At 37.4% G+C, this 18,078-nt stretch overlaps 2 protein-coding genes and 2 long non-coding RNA genes across 6 annotated transcripts; 2 read left to right on the plus strand and 2 right to left on the minus strand.

The window, feature by feature from the left end:
- Nucleotides 1–3,092: 3,092 nt before the first annotated feature.
- LOC309491470 lies at nucleotides 3,093–4,506 on the minus strand. Its single transcript, XR_014203134.1, has 2 exons — nucleotides 4,423–4,506; nucleotides 3,093–3,743 (listed from the first exon to the last, which is right to left on the minus strand). It is a non-coding gene; the product is annotated as an uncharacterized lncRNA (long non-coding RNA).
- An 87-nt stretch (nucleotides 4,507–4,593) lies between these two features.
- On the plus strand, nucleotides 4,594–7,703 carry LOC309491466 (uncharacterized protein). Of its 2 annotated transcripts, XM_082190525.1 has the most exons (8): nucleotides 4,594–4,807; nucleotides 4,941–5,142; nucleotides 5,231–5,338; nucleotides 5,452–5,585; nucleotides 5,691–5,864; nucleotides 5,973–6,208; nucleotides 6,580–6,801; nucleotides 6,983–7,703. In XM_082190525.1, exons 2-8 carry the CDS (start codon nucleotides 5,017–5,019, stop codon nucleotides 7,390–7,392), a joined length of 1,410 nt encoding a protein of 469 aa, XP_082046651.1. In that variant the 5' UTR covers nucleotides 4,594–4,807; nucleotides 4,941–5,016; the 3' UTR covers nucleotides 7,393–7,703. The 2 variants fall into 2 exon arrangements, with proteins under 2 accessions (XP_082046651.1, XP_082046650.1); XM_082190524.1 differs by lacking the exon at nucleotides 4,594–4,807 and having other exon boundaries at nucleotides 4,849–5,142.
- Nucleotides 7,704–9,268: 1,565 nt separating this feature from the next.
- LOC309491473 (sentrin-specific protease 1-like) lies at nucleotides 9,269–13,334 on the plus strand (the record flags this gene model as incomplete). The annotated part of the gene is made up of 11 exons (XM_082190529.1): nucleotides 9,269–10,893; nucleotides 11,169–11,288; nucleotides 11,432–11,476; nucleotides 11,566–11,684; nucleotides 11,773–11,895; nucleotides 11,970–12,035; nucleotides 12,134–12,222; nucleotides 12,320–12,425; nucleotides 12,706–12,811; nucleotides 13,099–13,154; nucleotides 13,242–13,334. Exons 1-11 carry the CDS (start codon nucleotides 10,884–10,886, stop codon nucleotides 13,332–13,334), a joined length of 933 nt encoding a protein of 310 aa, XP_082046655.1. The 5' UTR covers nucleotides 9,269–10,883.
- Nucleotides 13,335–13,922: 588 nt separating this feature from the next.
- Nucleotides 13,923–16,388, minus strand: LOC309491472. Of its 2 annotated transcripts, XR_014203136.1 has the most exons (4): nucleotides 16,030–16,388; nucleotides 14,716–15,091; nucleotides 14,544–14,617; nucleotides 13,923–14,392 (listed from the first exon to the last, which is right to left on the minus strand). It is a non-coding gene; the product is annotated as an uncharacterized lncRNA (long non-coding RNA). The 2 variants fall into 2 exon arrangements; XR_014203137.1 differs by having other exon boundaries at nucleotides 14,544–15,091.
- Between the last annotated feature and the right edge of the window lie 1,690 nt (nucleotides 16,389–18,078).

The raw sequence follows: 18,078 nt of genomic DNA on the forward strand, positions 1-18,078 counted from the left end.
GAGTGATGGATGGATGGATGGATGGATGGATAGATAGATAAATAGATAGATAGATGAATAGATGAATATATAGATACATGAGTTTAAACAACTTTTGTTAAAAAATATATTTTTATGTTTGAAAAAGTGAATGTCTTTTAGGCCTGTGTCACATGGATGGATGGAGTTAGACTTTTGGTTGTTTGGACTTGGGTAGATTTGGATTGTGCTTGAGTGGGTGGGGCTTGTTTTCAGCTTGTGTGTGAGTAAGGTTTTGATTTGGGTTAGGTTTGGACTGATGCAGTACCAGATTTGATGCCAGATCACTTGTGATGGAGCGTCACTCTGTTGCACATCTTTTATAGAATCAAAACAGACATTTATTATACTTGTTAATATTTATTTATTTATTTAATTGTGATGGTTAATAAACATTAAATATGAATAAAATATTCAAATATACATTCATTCATCTTATTATTCAGACATCTCTATTCAGACATCTTATTATTCTGATTAATGTCATAATTCATGAGAACTAGTTTAACATCATTATTAATTTTTAAATCATGTTGCAAGTGAGAGTGAATATAGCACCGTGAATATAGCACCTGTAAAGCAATGGAAATGTGGGAATGTTATTTCAGTTTTTTTTTTTTTTTTTTTTTGACTGATTACCAGAGCCTCATCGTGTGCTTCACCTCAGTAAGTGAGGTTTGGCATAAAGTTTTTCTTCTGTGTGCTTCAGGGTTTGATGAGTACTGGCGCCACCCTGTGTAAAATGTAAGTCACTGCACTTTTTTCCACTGTCAGCACCTAGGAGCTGTCCTGTGCAAACAAGTGCTCAACGTGTCCGTCCCCCACAAAACCCAACACCACACCCACCCTGCGAACACTACTGGCTGCAAGTACTATTTTGATTTCATGCTTATCCGAAGCTCGGTTCCGAGGACTGTATGAATTAGTTGTTTATATGGATATAAACAGATCAAATATCTGTTGGAGTGATGCCAGAGCCTGCCAGATTTTTTTTACCCCTTCCCCACCATGAATATGACAGCGCTGTCCCCTTATGTGCAGGAGACGTCTTTCCAGTATGTACAGTGGTTGTGCTGCCTGAACAGGGTGGGCCAGTGAGAAACATCTGCACAGCAAACCTATCAATGCTGCTCTGGAAAATGTCACCATAACAATGTGAATTTAATAAATATGAAGGTACATATACAAATAAGCTTGTTTTCTTTTCTTTTTTTTTCCTTTTTTTATAAAGTCCCCCCTAGAATCAAAGCAACTTAATGCCTTATAATGCCAATTTGTTGACACACCATTGAAGTGCAGTTTACATATTAATGTTATTTCAACATTAACTTGGTACATCAGACAGCGACATTGTATTACCAGTGTTTAAAAAAAATTATTTAGAATCAACGTCACATTGTGACATTGATCAAACACATTACCAAATAACTTTAGTAATTCAGATTTATTTCTCTCAAATAAGTATTAACATAGTTTTTAATGGCAGTTCTGTTTTGTCCTTATAAATTGCGAGTTATGAAACAGTTAGTAACCTCTATAAATTCATAATTGAAGGATTTAAGTAGAAACACAGGATGCAATTATGCATTTGAAAAAAAAAATTGTGACTTCCTTCAGCTTATGTGATACTATTCACTGCAAATGTTCCTTTTATTCATATATACATGGTTCTATGAATGTATTTTACAAAAAACATGTAATCTTCATTTCTATAATGTTATTATATTGTAGTTACAACCAATAACTTTAGTAATTCAGATTTATTTCTCTCAAATAAGTATTAACATAGTTATTAATAGCAGTTCTGTTTTGTCCTTATAAATTGTGAGTTATGATATGCAATTATGCATTTGGAGTTGTTTGCTTGTCAATGTAACTAATGATCAATCATTCCTGCAATAAAATAATAATGTGTAGAAAATAAATAAGAATACTTACAAACAGTTGTACTAAATATATATATATATATATATATATATATATATATATATCTTCTTTTTACATATTGGTTTAAAAATATTTTTAAAAAATTGTATTACACATCGTTGACCTTAGGTTATTAAATGTTTGATCAACACACTTTCATTCCAGACTTTTATTCCATGTAGTGATGTTGGAAAAAAGTTAGGCCCCACCCCATTGGATTTAAATTCCACTTTGAATAGCGGAAACCAAACGACTTTATCGAACAACTTTTACTTATTAGACTTTGTCGAATACGTATTATTCCCTGACTGATTTTTCCATGGCTGATACAGTACAGAAAAGGTAATGCTTCTAAACATTATTTTTTTGTGTTATATCGGTTTCCTCTAGTCAGCTCCAGGTCGACGAATGCGCCCGCGTTCCTCCGACTTATTTGCAGCAACATAGTCTCCGAGTATCAACATTTATGGTAATAATAATCAATGTTTTTTGATCGGCTATTCGGCATGCGATTGATTTCTGAAGTGTCTCATATATATAAACATTAAGTATTCAAGGTGCTATAGGTGCTATGGGCGTGGTCTTCGTGGTAAGCGCTAACGGGACATTTTTTGAAAACATTAAGACGTCTTACAGGTCTAAAACTGCTAAACGGTAGTGTAGTTCCAAAGTTTTGAAGTAAAGCCTTTATGTAAAGAAAATGTATAGTTAGAATCCAGCTTTCAACTTCGACTTGTTTTTTGTGAATAAGCTACAATCAATTCATTGAGGTCAGAGGTCATGGTGGTTACAGAGAAACCAATTTCTCTCAACCAAAAAAAAACAAACAAACAAAAAACTCATGTTAACAACGTTTCAAAGCAAACCTATTGTGTTTTCAATTTAAGAGACACCCGATCACCAGGCATTTTCCACCTATATTCTTAGTTTAAACTGGACTGCAAATACACTACCAAAAATGATTTTCCAACTTAGTGTTTGTCTTTTTTTTTTAAAACAGTCCAAATATTGAAAAATATATATACACTATATATAAATAATTATGCATTTAATAGAGGAGTAAAACGGAATAAGATGCAATGTCTTGTTTTCTGGAAAGAATACAAACAAAGCGAGTTGTTTAGAAGAACAAACAATTACTACAACAATTGCACAAACAAATTATTTTATTTTTTTAAAACCAAGTTTTCAAGCGAATTCATTGTGTGTTTCTCAGCGTTTAAAGACAACGTTTAGGTTTAAGATGACCATTGTCATTAAAGGGTGTGAGCGTGCACAGACTAAGGCCCTCACAATGCAAATGGCATTAGTGCAGGGCAGGCCCTGTTGTGCTGCTGCTCATTTAGTGTGGTTTTTTTTTTTAATTACATTTCTTCAAATCATGAATTGTTCTTTAAAATCGTTGAAATAATTTCTTTCACGTGTCTGTTTGTCTCCCAGGACTCCTGATCGTCATCTTGTCCACTGCTTGCGGTGCCACAAGCCTCAGGAGTGCATCTCCGTTCACCTGGCTCGTGTGTGCATGAGGAGCAGCACTCCAGAGGAGAGAGCAGCCGAGGTGCAGAGCGCAAAGGCCTCAAGCAAGGGTTGGGTCCGCTACGGCAGAAACTGGGACTACAATGTCATCTGCAAGCTCATTCCTGACAGATGCTCCCAGGCCAACTTGGTCAATGAACTTCTTCGCCGCGGCTTCTTCGTTGCCAATCAGCCCTCGGAGACCGATGCTGAAGCTCCATCTCCAACCCGCGTAGTCCCGTCTGGTCCGACTCAAAAGTAAGTGCAGTAAACCGTGTGCTACACTGCAAAAAGAAAAAGAGTGTTATTCCCCCTCCGTATCCTTGTCTCGTTTTCCAGTCCAAATATCTAACAATTCTTAAATCAGGATGCATTCACTAGATGTCATAATTATAGTGGGTCCTGTTTTCTGTGATAAGTAAATCAGATTGAAGGGAGTTGTTAACAAAGACATTCACTGCAAAAAATGCTTTTCTTACTTAGTATCCGTGTCTTGTTTTCCAGTCCTAATATCAAAAGAATTTCTTAAAATCAAGATGAATTTACTAAAGTAGTAAAATGCTATATTATGTCTGGTTTTCTGTGGAAATAATTAAAATGAAGGGTTTTTTTGCTTAACACAAGCAAAACTATCGGTCCATGGGGTAAGAAAAATATGGTTTCTTATTGAATTTAAGGTTCTTTTTCTTAATCCATGGACAGATAGTTTAGCTTGTGTTGAGTAAAAACCCACTTCATTTTAATGCATCTTCATGTAAGAATTTTTAGATGTTTGGACTGGAAACCAGACAATAATACTAAGTAAGAAAATGTTTGTTTTTTGCAGTGCAGCATCTTATACAAATCTACTCCTCTAGTAAATGCATTTCGACTTGAGATTATTTAGCCATTTGTACTGGAAACAAGACAAAAGTACTAATTAAGAACATCAATCATGAGAAATGTAGTGTGGATGTTACCTACCATAAGGTGACAATGCAACTGAATAAAACAAACAAACAAACTCACTGACATGTGCGACCACACTTTTATCCTGAGATGATAAAGTCACAATGCCAAGAAATGCTCTTGGCTCTCACCTGCAAACACTCTGCAATCAATCAGTCAATCACCCTCATCAACTCGACACAGTGTCTGTCAGCTGTTTGTCTGGTGTTGAGTATGATCCTGCCATGTGTTCCCTTGTCTAATGTGCCATGTTGTCATTGGTTCATTGTTTACAGGTGTCCCTTGTCTTGTCATTAGTCTTGTGTGTATTTAAGCCCTCATGTTTGCCACGTGTCTTTGTCAGTTTTTTGTTTCACTGTACCCGTGTTTGCTGAGTGTCATGCCGTCCCATCCTTCTGTTGTGAGTTAATGCCACGCTGTGCTTTTGTTCTATGTCTGATCTTGATATGTTTCTAAATGCATTTGAGTTCTCATCTATACTTGCCTCCAGCAGATCCCTTACACCTGTCTTGTTTTTTGTTTTGTCCAAACAGGTTCTTCCTCTTTGGGATTGCTGCACTCAAAGATTGTCAAACTATTTTAAGAGTGGCGAAGCCGGAAATAAACAGGATGTGTCAAGATCTGGAGATGGGCAGAAAACTCGGGCACAGAGAAAGTACCATGTATAGGTACTACTGCGAAGCTACACTGGTTTTTGCCCACATGCTGCGCCCGATTGCTGTGGAGTCCTTGACAGTAAGTCCATGTCTACTTTAAAGACTTTACGCTCATGATATGATGCAGTGTTTACGTATGCATTAGTGACCGCTCTTTCGTTATCCAGGATTCAGATTGGCTTGATCGGTTTGAGCATAGTGGCAGGGTGGTGATCGGCGTAGGGAGGGGCACGGATACCAACACGCTGCTTGCCCTGACCCAATGGGAGGAAGCTGTGAGTTTTAGTATGACATAAACAGCCGATGACTTGCTACCATTGTTTATACCATTTAATAATCTTTTGTTCGCACAGACATTTTTTCCCTTTTTTGTTTTTGTTTCCCATAGTGTTTGCAGGTCTACTTCAGCAAGATAAGGCCAGGGAACATCTGTCACGAGAAACCATGCAATGCCTTCTTTCTTGTGTCCTCCGGTGAGGCGGTCTCCAGCGTATCGCGAGACCTCAAATGCCTACACGATCTGTATGTACCTGCACATATGCGTGTGTGAGTGCACACCGTTAACTACATTTTGTCAGTCACAGTCATTTCACAGGCAACCCTTTGTGTTCCATTTTGTTTCTGCAGGCACAAACTTCCCCACTTTACTAGCCAGGATGTGCGCAGGGCGGTTGGCATTGCTGCGCAGAAGCTAACGGAGCCCCAACGGCAGGCGGTGCAGTTTTACCTGGACCGTGGCGCTCGTGATGTCGGACCACAGGACGCTGTTGACGCAGCTGTGCTGCTGGACTCTTTGTGCGTGTAAGTCTCTTCACGCAGCAAGGACCTAACATGTCACAAACAATCTTTACATCCGAGTAGCCATAATTTTGCCCAAGTAACAAACCTTTTTGTTCCTCGCCTACAAAGCAATTCTTCGGACGACGACCACCAGTCATTTGCTGAATTGGCTACAGCCGGAGGCAGTTCGAGTCTGCCAACTGCCCGCAAAGACTTCTCTGCATTTGTGACCAGTTTTCCCATTTCACTGGATGGGCAGCCTCCATCGAAAAAACAGCGTGTGAAGTATGGGTTTCCTGAAGACCGCACCTTCTATGATAAGTGGCGGGTCTCGCAGTACGCCCAGAGGCGGGAATATCTTCTGGGTAAGTCTCCGAATCCACCAATACAGCATTGTCCCGCATTTTAACATGCAGACGCTGCAGGTTGCTGTGGGTGTTTTTTTTAAAAAAAATTTTACTTTTTTTGTAAACAGCCGCCAAGTTTTTACCAATGCTTAAGGCATTTTTTTTTTCTAAACCCCTTAACACAGCAACACACCCACATCACACAATTAGCCAAGGGTTTGATCTCCTGGTCAAAACTAAACCTTTGTTTTTTTTTTTTTTTAATACAAACTCCAAACCCAAACACCTTTTCCTACCACACACTATCTCTATCAAAACGCAGCAATGTCCGACTCACACCGATCACTTTTGACTTCTTTTGAGTAAAGTGGTTTCATTTTGTCTTTCAGAACACTTCAAAGTCCATAAGCCTTCGACCGGAAAGTTGTCGAGGCTGATTAGGCAGGAGGGGTGGAAGTCCAACTACCCGAAGCCAGAGGAGATTCAACGGTTGTGGAAACCATCTCCTTCCAACCTCGCCATAGAGTCGGATGAGGCCATAATGAAGTGCCTGTCTGAGCAGACCTGGACGGGGCTGGCTATTAAGGACTTCGGTGCCAAGCAAGGTCGTGGTAAGGGTAAAACTGTGGCATTAGTTTGTTCTATAAATGAAACGTGGGCCATGCAACGTATACTGCAGTGAATTATTAGCATAGGCAGTAGAGGTTTTTTTTTTTTTTACAGAACACATTTTTCAAATGAATGCAATGTTTATTCAACCAACTCAAAATGTAATGTTTTGTTCTATTGTAGGAGTGGTTGCAACACGGCCCTTTCTTAAAGGGGAAATAGTTTGTGACTATCACGGGAAGGTGATTCCAGCATCAGTTGGGAAGGAGATGATGCGGGACCTCGGTGACCAGGCTGGCTACTTGTTTTTTTTTAAGGCGGGCCAAAGAGACCTATGTGTCGACGCGCAGACCTTTCCCTGCACATGCCATCCCAACTCGGACACGTTTGGCCGACTCATAAATCATTCTGCAAAGATGCCAAACTTAAAGCCGTTTTACTGCTCCGTTAAGCTGAGTGGAGTGAAAACGGATGTAATTTTGTTCAAAGCGCTCTCTGACATACCTGTCGACACCCAGCTCAAATTCGATTATGGTGTTCGGAGGACCTCATTCCGTGGCGAGGGCTTAAACCTAGAATGGCTTGATGAGTAGGCCAGGACTTGCACCTAAAAAATCTGTCCTGTCACTTTTCGACACAGGCGAAGCTTGGTTCCGAGGACTGGATGAATTTGTATGTGGATCTTGTGCCGAAGATGGCTGCCTGCCGGGGTTTTTTTGTCTCCCCTTTCCCCTCAGTCCACAGAGCTTGATTTCGTTGCCAGTTGTTTTGTCTCAATTTTATAGTTCTGTTATAGTTTTTATTTTATAGTTCTTTAATGTTTACATTGTTTCTTTTTAAGATGTTATTTTGTAAAATGTTTGTCACTTTTTTATTTTTCAAATAAATCTGTTACCCATCTCAATTTCTCTGCTTGTTCTCTATAAATATTTTAATTTGAGATGTCATGCATTAGTGTATACAACCAAATTACTTTTTAGTGTATACAAAAGTGAGCCCCCCCCCCCCCCCCCCCCCCCCTGATTTGAGCCTCTGAGTCCAGTTCTCATGCTCCGTAGGCCCTTAACATTGCAACAGAAACCAGTGTATTTACAGAAAACAATTTCAAAATGAATGCATTGTTTATTCACAAACTCAATGTAATGTTTTCTTCTATTGCAAATCACAAGTGGTGTTGTGGCCTTTGACCCTGCATGCAGACGGCCTGACGCAAGGTGAACTTGAGTTTTCTCCAGCTGTTCACCGGTCAATGGAAAACGGTTGCATTGGCCGTGCATATCAGCACCAGTGCTGAACCGGCTCAATGGCTGTATGTAATATGGCTTTGTATGAATGTGAGCCCTTATGCCCGTGGATATATGAATATTTAATTCAATAATAAATACTGGTTAAATTGTTTTATCTTTTTTGGTTTTCTTTTTTCTTTTTTTCTGTAATGTGATTTGTTGTAGTCTTACTCTTGTTATAACATCGGCTAATATGCATATTGATTTTAAGTTATTTTACAATGGTTAATATTTATAGTCCAATACATTTTTTGGTGAAATGTATAGACGGTTTCAACGGTATTTAAAATGAATTACTATGGGTTTTTTCATGTACAACAGAGTCCCACTTCGAGTAGATTATGTCTGATAACAAGTAAATAAATTACATTAGCTAGCAAGTAAAAACTACACATAGCCACTGTAATGTTGACTTACAAGTAGAAGGAAGGAACAAAGTTCCTGCAACACAGAACACTGCGACAAAGTTACAACCAAGTTCCGGCCAGTCGAGTAACGATGGAAGCTATGTTAGACCAAAAGTCTTACTAGTAGCTAGTCACTACTATGTAATTAATTTATGTAATAATATAAGCCACCCAAAATGTAAAAGAAATAAAAACATCCAGTAATTGTAACTGTTTTTAATTATAAATAAAAATATAAATAAATGATATTTTGGTGCTAAGTTTACCACTTAAACAGGAAATGTTCCCTGTTAATTTTATTTTGCAATCCTGTCACATTGTGTTACCTTGTAGTGTGATCAAACAGTTGGTTTGATCACAGTTTGTCTGTTGACATGTACGTGATAAATCCTCTCGGAAGGGTTTGGCCATTAGGCTATATCCTCCTGGGACCCATGAATAGACTTTTGTCCACTGTAGTGGACATTATATTTTAGTGAATTTCTCTGACATCATACATGTCACATGAAACAACCTGGGTGTCCTGTAAAGAGCACATTCAGGACTTTCCAGAGACACCAAATGTTTGGAGGTTTCACCATGAAAACAACTTCTCCTTGGTCTTTAAAAATGTCTGACATTAATTTAGTGATCAAATGTAGCATTCTTATGGAAATATGATAATATATTGTAATTATAATTTAAATTGGACTACTTTTCAGATTGTATTTCATAAAACAACATCTCAGGAAAATGTTAAGGGGTTTAAAAAAAAATTAAAAAATTCTGTTACAGAACAGGGCATTGATTTCATACGTGTCCACTGTAGAGGACACCAGGACTTAAATCATGTTTATCAGGCATTTTGTGAGACGAAACAAGTGAATATGGAAATAAATTATACATCAATATTTCTATGAAATATTAGATATTATTATTCAAATGTTGCCAATTATTACTCCAATTATTACACTTCTTTTTTCATTAAATGTTGCTCCAAGAACACATTAATGTGCACATTAGATACAGTTTATAGATACATTGCATTGAATGGGAATATTAATTTATGGACATTTTACCCACATATTGCATAAAGTAAAATGGTGTATCAATTCATTCCATTATTTCTTTCATAACATAGTTGAGAATAATCTTTATACAAATTTTGGTTGAAAAAATCCTGAAACCCCCAAATTTATTGGTGATTGAAAAAAAAAATCCCATTGTTTTTGCCTATACATATAATTTCATGTCATTTTATTTTTTAAACAACTTAGTCCTGACGTCCACTACAGAGGACATAGCATAACGTATGAATAAAATATTATTTTTCCAAAAATGTTTTTTTTTACCATTTGTTTATTGTGCTCTAAACAGTGTGATAACCTGGAAAAAAACTAAATTCAAAAAACTTTTTTTTTCTGGGTCCCAGGAGGATATCTGTTGCTAAAGTGGAAGTTGTCTCAAGTTGTCCAGCAGAGGGCAGCAGATTCCTTTTTAAATGAGAAGTCCCGCTCCTTATTCTGTTCTCAGTTATGGCCTAAAGTTTATTATAGATGCAGAATATTAAAAATGAAGGGGCAACGTGTCTGACAATCTTTATGAATAGACAAAATGATATGATATGTTCAATCGACCCCACTGTCCTTCGGTCTCAAATGAAATGCACATGTGCTTTAAGTAGTTTTTTCTCTTTTTTATTTTTTACTTTTTATATTGTTATGTTTCCTTTTCATGTAAAGCACTTTAAATTGCCATTGAGTATGACATGTGCTATATAAATAACGTGCCTTGCCTTTGCTACGAGGGGCAAAACATCAGTGGCCACGAGTGTAAATTAGAGATATTATAGCCTACTGTATGGCCACCGCTACTCTACTAATTCCCATCCCCCTCTGTGACCTGTGACGTCTTACTGTCAATCAAACCTGTTGTTTTACACCGTGTGAGATCGATCTTCTGCTGATCAAGGTGACAGTCTTTCCACTTTTTTAATTATTTGCATGATATTTCAAGTTATGCCTGTACTTATGACATCACGTGAGCGGTTTCGAAACTGGGCTACTGAGTGGATAAATAACAGTTTCATGTGGCTTTGAAGTGATCGAGCGTTTATACGCTGTGTTGTTACCTTGTAACACTTTTGCTATAGCTTTTTTTTTTTTCTCTGCCATATATAAAACCATTTGGACATGAACATTTTTTTACTAAAAAAAATACCATGCTTGAACGTCATGTAGCGAAACAATGATTAATTTTGTAGTCTTTATTGTTCTCTTGTTTAAATTGTATTTTTGATTGTGTATTTATCAACATCTTTGGCTCTTTTTAATTTATACTTTTTGAATGATTATTTGTAGGTTTTCTAAAAAGAATCAGTTATTGCAAGAGACTGATTTTTGACGTGTGACAATGGAAGAAGGTAAGGCCCGATTCACTAGAAAACTGCCATGCAAAGTTTGGTCCCACTTCATCAAGTGTCTTTAAGGACATCGTCAATGAATGAATAATTTAATTACATATATATATATACATAGAGAGAGAGAGAGAGAGAGAGAGAGAGAGAGAGAGAGAGATCAAATGATTCTATCCTCAAGTCCTTTTATTAGACAATTGCTTTGAGTGATAGCCATATGGAATAAGTTAGCACTGGGACAATAACCCATCTCATAATTCACATTCATTATTTCTTTCTAGAGTCTGTGAGACGCATCAGAAGGCAATACAAGGATGTAAGACGACATGTTGTCCAACTCATTATAGATAGCAAGGAAGACATGAGGAGGCTAGAGCATCGTCTGCTGGATCTGGGCACATGTACAAACAGTAAAATATCAATTCACATACTTTTTTTAACATTATATTTATTTTGTATAAGGCAAGACACATTTAAAATTGTAGTTGTGTTGTCAAACTAAATAAACAAATAATCTATCACTGTGTTATCCACCCTTCCACAGCAGAAACTGTGTCAGAAACTCAAGTCAGCCCACGCATAGAACAGTGTAAGTTAGAAATATTGCGTCTGTGATGTGAACTATGGGAAGGCTCTTTGAAAAGTGACATTATACACTCAGTATGTTTTCAAATACAGGCATTACAGATGCATGGAGAGGAAAGAATGTTTTTGTGATGGTCTCCAAAATTGGGCCATACAAAGTCTTCTTTTTTGACCTTTACAGTACTTCTCCAGGTCTGGAGCTCGAGAGTGAGGTACACAAACAAACAGTCGCTTGACTTTATTATTATGTATAATAAACACAACATGTATGCACCCTCATGTGAACCTCATTGTCAGCAGGTCATCAATGCCTTCATCTATCTGGAAATCCAGAAATTCAACATTCGGTCAGCAGAGCAGGCATTCTACATAGACAGCTTTGAAATGAGAAAAATTTGGCGAGGACATTTAACAATGCTGAAGGTTGGTTTTATTCAGTGTAAATACGATAAGGTCACAAAGGCTTTGAATTCTAACAACAACAAAAATATTTCCAGATTGACCCCTCAGTGTACCACTTCATCATTGGCATCACAAACAAGCACAACCACTGGACAGTTACGGTATAAGATGGAACTTGCTTTGTTTTTGAAATAAACCAAACTAAAATGGACCATTAGTGTGCATAACTATGTTTCTATATATTCTAAAATACTGAAAGGTTATCCTGCCATCACAGAAGAAGGCATTGTTTTTAGACCCAATGGGAGAAAGTCAAATCGATATAATGAAGTGCCAGAAGGTGACAAGGTATGAATAAATAAAATCAAAGGCTTTTTACAGTAATGTATTTGAAACTACAATGCATAGCGCTGTCATTTGTTACATTGTTGTTTGTCAATATAAGAGCACTGATGCTTCAGAGAGGATACGACGCCTCAGCCTGGACGTGCGAGACGGTTCCTCATCCCAAACAGAGGGATTCCTCGTCCTGTGGAGTTTTTGCACTGAAGGTATCAAAGGTGTAAAAAACTGCTCAACTTATTTTGATGAGTTAATGTAATATGTTTTCCTGACATATAAGATTCAACTTATTTTTTTAAGTCAGTTTGATGAATTCAAGTTTCAATGACTTAAACATCCAATTTGATTGAATAATAAATAAAAAAATAAGGATGATTATATGATGGTGGCCATGGACATCATATAGTAATTTCTAATAGCACTGTCCTAAAATGACAACATATATATATATATATATACACACATCTTTTTTTATTACATTTTTTGTAGTTTGCCGAATGTATTCTCCGTCAGCAGCCAATTGATTTTTCCAGTGATGAAGAATCAGTTAACAACCTCAGGAAACACATAGCTGTCACTCTTCTACAAGACAGTGGTACGTTTCACGGAAGTTCTCAAGTTCAGACAGAGCACCATTCATTTTAGTACACATCGTTTAAATCACTGATGCATAACCAGTTTTTTAAATTATGATTTAGTATGTAGAGTAGACCTTATGGCAGTAAAATCCTTGAGCTGTGAATGTCTCGAGAAGCTAATAAAAATGTTCGTAATGATTATTGCAGTTCTTCCCAGACATGACACAGGGAGAGCATTACATCTATATAAATTGTTTTTGGCCTCCTATTTTTTTTCTCTCTTTTATTCTGTATTGTTTTCTAGATGATTTAACCCGGTTGTGCTCATTCTGTGGAGAGGAAAGCGGAGACACCGCCTGGGTTAGTATGTGCAAACATTTACACATGCATCCTCAAAGTTAACAGTGATGTTATCATTTAGTTGTCTTTATTGATCCAAATTTTCAGATTAGCTGTCTTTCCTGCCTGCGCCGGTACCACAGATCCTGCGTTCAGCCGTCCAGCCTGGATACTTTTGTTTGTGCGGCTTGCAAGGATTGAGGACCCATTCAAACATTGCATCAATTATTGTTTGTATTGTTTGGATGGACTATTCTGCAAAATGTATATAGATTCTAATGGGGGTGCTTATGCCTCTATGCCTACTTGTTTTTTATTTTTTGTTTTTAGACGTTTTATTTATTAATAAATATCGTTGACTTTGTGTGGTTTCAACTCACACTTTGTTATTTATTTATTTTGAGATTTCCAACTTTTTTGGGATGGGACACTCGCTGTATATAGTGAATTGGAACATTGACTATGTTCCTCACCTATAAAGCTGAATCAAATTGGTCTAAAATATAAATTAACTTTAATGGAAGATAATCTTCTTATTGTTAGCTTTATGTATTTATAATTGCTTTTTTTATCAAATAAAAGATAAAGAAAAAGTAATTAATTGCAAACAAAGTCCAAGCACTTTTGTTGGAGGGCACAGATTCAATTTACCACAAAGGACTTTTCTAGGGGCCAAACATACGATGCCATGTGTTAATACGATGCATTCCGTACCGCTGCATTTGTCACAATTTATCTGGACCCACCTGAACACTGTCAGCTAATAACATTTATATTACATTTGTGCATATATGTTTGGGATTTTTTTTTTATGCAATATGGCATTATTTTCATACTCCACAACTCTAATTGAACTAACCATAAGAGTTATAGAGTCAAAGTAGCTTTGTTGTCTTTGCAGCTCTATACGTAGCTCATATACTGTGAAATGAAACAGTGGCCTAAGGTGCTGCATATATCAACTTAGGACAAACAAAAAACACTGTACACAATTAGATTATAAAGTCAGAATGCTTCTGTACCTCCTGCTAGACGGCAGAAGGGTGTGTGTGGTCGTCCGCAACACTGATAACTCTGCGGGCACAGCGTGTGTCTGTGAGAGGGAAAAGGGACACTGATGATCTGCTGTCCTCACTATCCGCTGCTGGAGGTTATGATCCGGGATGGTGCACTTTCCAAACCCTACAGTGATGCAGCTGCTCAGGATGCTCTCGATAGTCCCTCTGTAGAAAGTGTTGTGGATTGGGGTGACCTAAAAACTGGTGTTGTTGTTTAGAAAAAATGTAAAAAATTAAATGCATAACAAAAAAAAACAGGGCCTTTAAATCTTGGTTTTTCAACAACCAAATGAGTTATAAATGTACATTTAAATGACATGTTTGAAGAGTAGTACTGCTTTAAGTACTGTACCTACTTTGACTTGGTTTGCCTTGGGATATTGCAATTTCATTCTGCCTTCTTCTGACCAAATGGAAGAGCACAATCTATGGTCCAGGTCATTAAGACAGAGGTTAGGATCAGGTTGTTGACTGGGAGAGAAATCGTGCTCTGCAGCGAGATTAAAAACCGTCTGTGGCATTACCTGTCAGCACTCTTCTGCATCATGTCCATTATAAGACATCAAACCCATCCAAGGTATAGAACGGAGAAATCATTTACATTAAAGTCACTGTCGTAAGTCGTCCACTAGAGGTCAGCAGAAACGTTACAGTGCGACTCTGGTCTGTCAATCATCCGCTCCAGAATAATAGGGAGCCTGAAGAAAGTTTCAAGAACTAAATACTGACTTTTATCACGAGGTGTCATTAGTTAGGTGGTGATAATAGTGAAATAGTACAGTGTCGTTGTAAACTAGGCAACCTGTTTGTCTTCTGCTGGTCCGTCTCAAGAAGCGCACGTACGTCACAGGAGCGGAGACGTCAGCTGTCAATCAAAGTGCCGCCTCATCTGCCCTATTCCTATTCAGAGTGACACAGCCGATCAGTCGACAATCAAGGTAAATATATATATGTATACATATATATAAAAATAAATAAATAAAGCGCACATATAGCCTATCACTTATTTTTCCACAACATGCACTTCGATGGGACATGATCTGCTAAAGTAGTCAGTCGACAAGTAACGTTAACAGGCTAACAGCAGGTGCTTTTATCCTGTTAGTCTTGCCTTGTTATATTTATCGCTGTGTAGACAAATCAATCCTCTGTAACTTTTGTTTGTTGTTGTCGTGTGTCTGTTGAGATCGACCGCACTTATAGGCCAATTACATTGTAATACCCGTATGCTGCAAAAAACACGCACGCACAAATTAAAACATTTCGATGAAGACACGACAGAATCGAATTATTATGCTTTTTCATCTGCGACAACATGCGCTCGATGGGGTTGTGTTGATATTTAAAAAAAAAAAAATAGTTTAAAGAACACTAACGCATTATTAGTTATTCTGTTGTTTTCCTATATGGCTAGTTGCAAACACGTTAGCCTAACCGTAATCACACACTAACCCTTCAAAACAAAACTTTGTAGCTACACTCTTTTTTTTTAGAGCGTTTAATCATCAAATCATATTCCATATGAAGCTCACTTTGGAGGACACTTTAATTTGTCCCCAAAATGTTGTCCATTACTGACACACATCAAAAGATTCTACAAGATACTGTAAATTATGTGTGTGTTTTTTTTTTCTGTACTTTCCTATCAGGACAATAGAAAAATGAGCAGCTCTGAAGATGAACTGGACGCGCCTACTGAAATGTCGATGGTTGAAAAAATTAATAATCTAGAAAGATTTGCAGTCGAGCAATTTTCCAACTTGAAGAAAAAAAGCAGAAATCTCCAAGAATCGATGAACGACAAGATGCACAGTGACATGGCTGCAGTTAAGGCTGACCTCAGTGCCTTAAGATCACGCGTGGAAGCTCAAGGCCAACAGATTGGGGAAATAAAGAGAATTCTTGAAGAAAAGGCAACCAGTGGACCGTCCCACTCTGAAGTCCAGAGGAAGAGATCAGCTCCGTCACCGGATTGGACTCCAGAGCAGAAGAGGAGCCGATCTGAAGACCTGGACCAGATCCTCCAGCCTTTCTTGCCTGAAAAATCAGACGCCCGCGAGAGGCTGAGTGAAAGACAGCAGGCCTTCTTCAACTACATGATGGACCAGCTGAAAGTAAAAGGTGAGAACGCACCGAGTCTCTTTACTGTTTAACACAAAAGCATTCCCTCAATACAATAGAAGTCATGTCACATGATGATAACAACAACAATAACTAACTCCTGATATTTCTGTCAGATCAGAGAAACATTGAGCTGAACGCAGCACGGGTGATCCGTGAAGGAGTTTCCAGGGGTGTCTGGGAGGAGGACTGGGCTCCTGAAGGAATCAAGACCAGCTTCCAGAAGTACCTTGAGAAAAAAATAACCAGGCATTTAACAGACATTATGAAGACATTATATCAACAAAAAGAAACTGAGAGGCTCAGAAAATTGGTTGGAGAGTGAGAGCTGGTCCTGCAGTTTCCCTCATTTGTTTTTTTGTATATATATATATATATATATACACACATTTCTTTGTTATTCGGTTGAATTTCAATGTCTTAATAAATAAATAATATAGCATGTTACACACACACACACACAACATTTTTTATGTCTTCCACTTTGTTTTTGTTGTCGTTTCTTTAAAACAATAAACAGTTTGTGTAGCAATCTGTGTTAAATTTTGTTCTCCAAATCCCATTATTATTCAATAATTACTGAGTAACATACATTAATTGAAATGAATTAAAATTAAAATAGCTGGTTTTGCCTGAACGTCTTTGTCTCAAGTTGTCCAGCAGAGGGCAGCAGATTCCTTTTTAAATGTGAAGTCCCGCTACTCAGTTATGGCTTAAAGTTTATTATAGATGAGGAATATTAAAAATGACGGGGTCTTACGAATAGACAGTGTTCCAATCGACACCAGTGTTCTTAAGTCTAAAATGAAAAGCACTTGTGCTTTGCTACGAGGGGGAAAACATCAGTGGCTCTGAAGAAGTGGCCACGAGTTTAAGTTAGAGATATTATATGGCCACCGCTACTCTACTAATTCCCATCCCCCTCTGTGACCTGTGACGTCTTACTGTCAATCAAACCTGTTGTTTTACACCGTGCGATCGATCTTCTGCTGATCAAGGTGACAATCTTTCGGGTGGTTTTTTTTTACGTATTTGCATGATATTTCAAGTTATGCTGTTATTTCAATTTATGCCTGTAATTATGCAATCAAATTTAAAGTCTTTAAGAAAGTTTACTTTATTCATTAATGTGATCAGCTCATTCGTGTTAGGCTATTCACTGCCTTTTGCACATCATACAAATATATATTATTAAAAGTATTATTTATGTAGGCTATAATCTTTTTAAAGACACGGTCTTTAACGTATATAATTAATGGTGGCATGACTTGCCTAGAATTTATGATTGGTGGACGACCTCAACAATCCATTTTGAGTAAACGCATTGAAAAGAAGCAAATTGTTGACATTAATTATGAATTTTTTTTATGTTACGATGAAAAACACTAAAGTACTCGATTATGTTATTAATACTGTGAACAAATTCTACTCTGGACGAAACGGCGATACGATACTCTTTTTTTTTTTTTTTACGTGTAGGCTACAGCTGTGTGTACGTGTCCCAATACAGTGCAAACAGTAGCTACATTGAACAAAAGTGGCGTAAGCACAGTACAAAATGTATTTTTTTTTTATCCGATTCATTGATTGATCGCAAATATAATCGTCAGGTTAATCGTTAGCCTAGTTGAATCGCTTTAGTCAGATCCCACAAAGAAAAAATCTTATATGTGATGAACTATACGAAGGTCAAAATCACCATAAAGTGCCTTTGAGACTTCACAATTTTCATCATAAAAGTTGAACATGACAGGGTGGACAACAAG

Source organism: Leuciscus leuciscus (genome assembly GCF_965113295.1).
Source record: "Leuciscus leuciscus genome assembly, contig: HAP1_SCAFFOLD_268, whole genome shotgun sequence".
Taxonomy (NCBI): Eukaryota; Metazoa; Chordata; class Actinopteri; order Cypriniformes; family Leuciscidae; genus Leuciscus; species Leuciscus leuciscus.

What these genes read in the sequence shown, in the direction of transcription:
- LOC309491466 (XM_082190524.1), top strand. Translation starts at nt 4,864, where the DNA reads ATGCATTTGAGTTCTCATCTATACTTGCCTCCAGCAGATCCCTTACAC. An exon ending in CTGCTGGACTCTTTGTGCGT is followed by an intron (nt 5,865 to 5,972) that starts GTAAGTCTCTTC and finishes TCGCCTACAAAG; the next exon opens with CAATTCTTCGGACGACGACC. An exon ending in GAGGCGGGAATATCTTCTGG is followed by an intron (nt 6,209 to 6,579) that starts GTAAGTCTCCGA and finishes TTTGTCTTTCAG; the next exon opens with AACACTTCAAAGTCCATAAG.